The sequence below is a fragment of the Elephantulus edwardii genome, unplaced genomic scaffold, assembly GCF_000299155.1.
Source record: "Elephantulus edwardii isolate Elephantulus edwardi_28Jun2011 unplaced genomic scaffold, EleEdw1.0 scaffold00221, whole genome shotgun sequence".
Taxonomy (NCBI): Eukaryota; Metazoa; Chordata; class Mammalia; order Macroscelidea; family Macroscelididae; genus Elephantulus; species Elephantulus edwardii.
Genome location: NW_006399971.1, coordinates 700,467 through 706,568, shown reverse-complemented (window position 1 = coordinate 706,568; position 6,102 = coordinate 700,467). Strand labels below are relative to the sequence as shown.

General features: G+C 33.7%; 1 protein-coding gene across 1 annotated transcript in view; it reads left to right on the top strand.

The window, feature by feature from the left end:
- Positions 1-5,656, top strand: part of LOC102855035 (butyrophilin subfamily 1 member A1-like) — a 15,815-nt gene extending 10,159 nt beyond the window's left edge. Inside the window, exons 3-11 of the mRNA XM_006898146.1 lie at positions 3,051-3,071; positions 3,295-3,315; positions 3,516-3,536; positions 3,750-3,770; positions 4,221-4,241; positions 4,712-4,732; positions 5,203-5,223; positions 5,446-5,466; positions 5,553-5,656. Coding sequence (XP_006898208.1) covers positions 3,051-3,071; positions 3,295-3,315; positions 3,516-3,536; positions 3,750-3,770; positions 4,221-4,241; positions 4,712-4,732; positions 5,203-5,223; positions 5,446-5,466; positions 5,553-5,656 — 272 coding nt within the window. The remainder of the gene's footprint in view (positions 1-3,050; positions 3,072-3,294; positions 3,316-3,515; positions 3,537-3,749; positions 3,771-4,220; positions 4,242-4,711; positions 4,733-5,202; positions 5,224-5,445; positions 5,467-5,552) is intronic.
- The last annotated feature ends 446 nt before the right edge of the window (positions 5,657-6,102 follow it).

Below are 6,102 nucleotides of genomic sequence, written 5' to 3'. Positions count from 1 at the left end.
AAAAAAAGAAGACCTGTTAATGGCTATTATTAAAATATACTCTCCTATATCTAGAGCCAAAGAGGAAGAAAGTGAGAATTTTTACCAAATCTTGTGGTCCAAAATTTACCAAACATGCAATCAAGATATGCTAGCTAATTGGTGACTGGAATGAAAAAGTTGGAAACAGTGAAGAAGGAATAATAGTAGTTGGAAAAGATAGGCTTGGTGATAAACATAAGGCTAGGAATAACATGATCAAATCTTGTATTTACAGTGATTTATTCATTGTAAATACCTTTTTAAAAAGACAAAAAAAAGTGTGACTTTACACATGGATCTCACTTGATGGGCTGCATAGGAATCAAATTGTCTACATTTGTGGAAGAAATTGTAGTAGAAGCTCAATCTTGGTGGTCAAGACTAGGCCAGGGGCAGACTATAGGTCAGACCATCAATTACTCACATGCAAGTTCAAATTGAGGTGGAAGAAAAGGAAAATAAATCTACAGGAGCCAAGCAACCATATGATCTTGAATCAATTCCATCTGAATTTCAAGATAATCTTAGGAATAGGTTTGAGGTATCGAACACCAATGATTGAAGATGAGTTTTGGGATGATATTAAAGTTATCATCCACAGCAAGAGTTTATTATAAAAACAAAGGAGAAAGAAAAAATAAAAATGTCAGAAGAGACTCAAAATTACACTGCAGAATCAAGAAGCCCCCCTCCCCACCCCCCCAAAAGAGGAAATCATAGTGACGCAAAAGAGCTGAACAGGAGATTTCAGATGGATGCTCAAGAGGACAAAAGCAAACTATTATAATATATAATTTAATACATTATATATAATATACCTATTATATATAATATTATAGTAAAATTATATACCTTTCAAGCTTAGATAACTAAAAAGCAATAAGTTTTGAGTCACAATACTACTAAAAGATGTGAAGGGCAATATATTGAATAATCCAGTAAGTATCAAAAGAAAACATAGGGAATACACAGAATCACTGTACCAGAAAGACCTGATTGACACTGAAAACTTTCAAGAAGTACCATAAGAACCGGAGGCAGTGGTAACGGATGAGGAATTGGAAGCTGCACTGAAGGCATTGGCAAAAAATAAGGCCCCAGGAATAGATGGCACACCAATGGATTTGTTTCAATTACAAATACCACCTTGGATGAGCTAAAGAAATTTGGAGGACAGCTGTCTCATCAATGGATTGGAAGAGGTTCATATTTGTTCCCATTTTCAAGAAAGGTGATCCAACTGAATGTGGAAACTATCAAACAATATAATTAATGTCACATGCAAGCAAAATACGGCTGAAGATCATTTAAAAATGGCTGAAAGAGTAATAGATAGAGAACTACCAGAAGTTCAAGTAGGATTTAGAAGAAGGGATATCGTTGCAGATGTCAGGTGGAGCCTGGCTAAAAGAAAAGAAAAGAATACCAAAAGAATGTCTATTTTTGGTATATTGACTTTGCAAAGGCATTTGACTGTGTGAATCATAACAAGTTGTGGGTGATATTAAAAGAATGGGAATTCCAGAGCACTTAAATTGTGCTCATGTGACACCTGTATCTGAACCAGGAGGCTGTTATGCAAACAGAGCAGGGGAATGCTACATAGTTTAAAATTAAGGGAGTGTGTGAGGGTTGTATTGTCTCTCCATACCTATTTAATCTGCATGCTGAGCAAATTATTTGAAAAGCTGTACTCTATGAACAAGAGTGTGACATCAGGATTGAAAGTAGACTCATCTATGACCTGTATTATGCAGATAACACAATCTTGCTTGCTGTAAGTGAAAAGACTTGAAGCACTTCATGCAAAAGATCAAGGAATGTAGCCTTTGGTATACATTGCATCTCAATGTCAAAAAACCAAAGATTTTTGTCACTGGGCCAATAGACAACATGATGGAGGGAGAAGAGATTGAAGCTGTTAATAACTTTATCTTACTTAGATCTACCATTAACATCCCCAGTACCAGTAGTCATGAAATAAGGAGATGCATTGCGCTGGTATGTGATTAGGGATGTCTCCAAATTATTGAGGAGTAATGATGTGTGAGGATGAAGGTGTGTCTGATTCAAGCCATCGTCTTTCCAGTCACTTGCTATGCATCCAAGATCTAGACAAGGAATAAGGATGACAGAAGAAGAATTAATTTCTTTGAGCAGGGAGGTTGTAGAAGAGCACAGAAATCCTGTGGATGACCTAAAGAACAAATATGTCTTAGAGAGTGCAGTGTTCTTTGGAGGCAAGAATGCTGAGGTTTTGTTTCACATACTTTGGACATGTTGCTAGGAAGGGCTACTCCTTGGAGAGGGACATGATGCTAGGAAGGGTAGAGGGTTGTTTAAGAGAGGACCCCCCCCCATAAAAAAGAGAGGAAAATCCTTGACCAGGTGGATTGACACAGTGACAGCCGCAATGGGCTCTAGTGTGTCAGGAAGTGTGAGGATGGCACAGGATAGAACAGGGTTCAAATCTTTTGCTCATCGGGTTGCTTTGAATCGTACTTGACTCAACAGCACTTAACAAAAACAACAACATCAACAACAACAATAACACTGCTCTTTCCCTGCCAGTCTGTACAACACAGACAATCAGTGGTCAGTTTATATGGCGTTAATTCAGACTCATTAAAACCTCTACATGTCAGAGTAGAACTGTGCTCTATAAGAGTGGGCAGTGACTGATTTTTTTGACAAGTGGATTGCCAGTGTTTTCTTCCCAGATACCTACTGTTGGACTGAACCATTATTCTATGTTTTGGTTAGCAATTTAACTTTTTAGTTGATTATACTACCCTATGACCATATGACCACCTCTAAAAAAGGTTGATAAAACCAAGTTGGTCAATCAAAGCTAAGAAAAATAAATGGAATTTTAAGGTATAAATGTTATTTACCCCAAAGTAGATATATTTGGCTGCAAAGAGCAAAGAACAGTGTAGAAAATGCTTCCTCGCATAAAGTGGACTTTTGATCAATAATTATTTATTAATAGGAATTTTAAGTTAGTAATTTCCCTCTTTTCTTTTTAGAGCAAGCCAATAGAGAACTTGGTAAGTTTTGTGTTCTTTTTGTATGTTAAATTGAAAATACAATCAGTATGTGCTTATAACACTACTCTGTAATTGGTTGCATATATTTGATGAAATTAAATGCAGTAAAATTCCACCAATCTGTCTCACCTACTCATTGTTATCTCCATGTTATAGAAGACCAAGTTCCACCACTTATTGTGTTTCTTCGAATTAATGTTTCCTCTCTTTATTTCATTTTTAGACCAACTTGCAAAAGAATATGGTAAGTTTTGTGTTTCTTCCAATTGCTAAATTGAAAATATGATTGATGTTTGTTGAGAACACTGACATCTCTCTAACTGCTTGCGTGTATATAGAGTTTAGTCATATTCCAGCAATCAGACTGAAATATTAATTGATATCTCTAAGTTATAAAATAACAAATTCTACCATAATATTTCTTGTATTTTTTTAAATTTTCAGACCAAGTTAGAAAAGAAAATGGTAAGTTCTGTGTTTCTTTAATATGGTAAATTGAAAATGTAATTGTTATCTGCTTAGAACTTTACCTTCTCCATATATGGTTGTACATGTATGATGAATTGGTGTTCAGAATATTCTAGCAACCTGATCTATTTACGGATATCTCCATGTTGCAGAAGAACAAATTCTACCTCTATATTTCTTAGAATTAATATTTCCTGTCTTTAATTTTAGATCAAATCAGAAATGAATATGGTAAGTTCTGTGTTTCTTCCAAATGCCAAATAAAAACTACAATTTATGTCTGCTGAGAACATTAACATCCCTTTAACTGGTTGCATGGTTATGGTAAATTAGAGCTTAATCAGATACCAGAAATCTGACTCAAATATTCATTGATATTTCCAAGTTATAGAAGAACAATTTCTAACTTCATAATTCTTGGAATTGCTATTTTCCTTTTTAAAATTTCTAGACCAAATAGTTTAGGAATTCTGTGTTTCCTTTATATGCTAAATTAAAAATACAACTGTTATCTGCTCAGAATAGCATCTTCACCATAGCTGGTTGCATGTATACAATGGAGTTCAGTCAAATTCTAATAATCTGTTTCAAAGATTTATTGATATCTCCACTTTATAGAAGAACAAATTTTACCGCTATATTTCTTAGCATTAATATTACTCCTCTTTATTTTATTAATAGACAAAGTCAGAAAAGAACTTGGTAAGTTCTGCGTTTTTTCATATGTAAGTTAAAAACACAATTGATGTTTGTAGAGAACATTAACATCTCTGTAACTGGTTGCATGTATATTATAAACTGGAGTTTAGTCATATTTCAGCAATCTGATTCAAATATTCACTAGCACCTCTAAGTTACAGAAGAACTAATTCTACCACTATATTTCTTAGCATTAATATTTCTTCTCTTTATTTTACTTATATACCATGTCATAAAAGAACTTGGTAAGTTCTACGGGTTTTTTTTTTGTTTGTAAGTTAAAAACACAATTGATGCTTGTAGGGAGCATTAACATTTCTGTAACTGATTGCAGTATACAATGAACTGTAGGCTAGTCATATTTAAGCAGCAATCTGGCTCAAACATTCACTGGCATCTCTAAGTCATAAAAGAACAAATTCTACCACTTTATTTCTTAGAATTAATATTTCCTCCCTTTATTTTACTTTTAGAACAAGTTAGAAATAAAGATGGTAAGTTGTCTGTTTCTTTCAAATGCTAAATTGAAATGCAACTAATGTCTCCTGAGAACACTACCATCTCTCCAACTGGTTACATGTACGTGATAAATTGGAGTTTAGTCATAGTGCAGCAATCTGACTCAAATATTCACTGTTATCTCCAAGCACCATAATATTTTCCTTCTTGTTGTTGTTTTTTAAATTTGAAGACCAAGTTGATACAGTATTTGGTAAGTTCTGTGGGTTTTCTTTTTTTTTTATGTGGTAAATTGAAAATAGAATCATTATCTACCCAGAATACACCATTCTCCATAACTGGTTGCACATATATCATAAAGTGGAATTCAGTCAGATTCCAGCAGTCAGATTCAAATGTTTACTAATATCTGACTCAAATATTCACTGCTATCTCCAAGCTGTCAAAGATCAAAGTCTACCATAATATTTCTAAATATTACTACTTCCTTTTCTTGTATTTTCAGAAAAAAATGGTAAAGGACTTGGTAAGTTATGTGGTGTTTTTTTTTAATATGTTAAATTGTAAATGTAATTGCTATCTCCTCAGAACTCTACCTTCTCCATAAATTGTTGCACATATATGATGAATTGGAATTCAGTCAAATTGCAACAATCTGTTTCAAATATTCACTGCTATCTCCATATTATATAACATTAATTCTACCACCATGTTTCTTGAAACTGATATTTTCCCTCTTTATTTGTAGACAATATAAACATAGAACACGGTAAGTTATATGTTTTTTTTAATGTCAAATTGAAAATGCAATTGTTATCTGTTCAGAATTCTACCTTCTTCATAACTTGTTACTAGGTCAGAACCCTTCCGCTTATAATAATCATCACTCTAATCATCACTCCACCGCACAGAGCAAGTCATATCAGACACAAAACAACGGATACTGCCTTATTTCATAGGTATGAAGCTCTTGTACAGGTAAAAGTATACAGCCTGTGGTGAAGAACATAATTTAAGTAGTTGTTTTGAGTATGGGATTGAAAAAAAAATAGAAGAGTAGAAGTAAACTTTCTGAAAGTATGAACATCCCTAATATATATATGTATATGTATATGTATATGTATATGTATATGTATATGTATATGTATATGTGGAGACAGAGAGAGAGAGAGAGAGAGAGAGAGACGAAGAGAGATCTGGTGGATGTATTTATGGATTTAAAATTTTCTTATTTCACTGTATGCTGTATTTCACTTGTCAGGCTCAAGTATGATCCCTAATAATGATTGTCTCCTGTTGTTGACTCCCTTATGCAGACTTCCTTCACTAAATGAGTGGTGTTACTAATAACTAATATTGTGGAGTAACAGTATGGAATTTCAAAGGATTGCTTTGAATCCTTTAA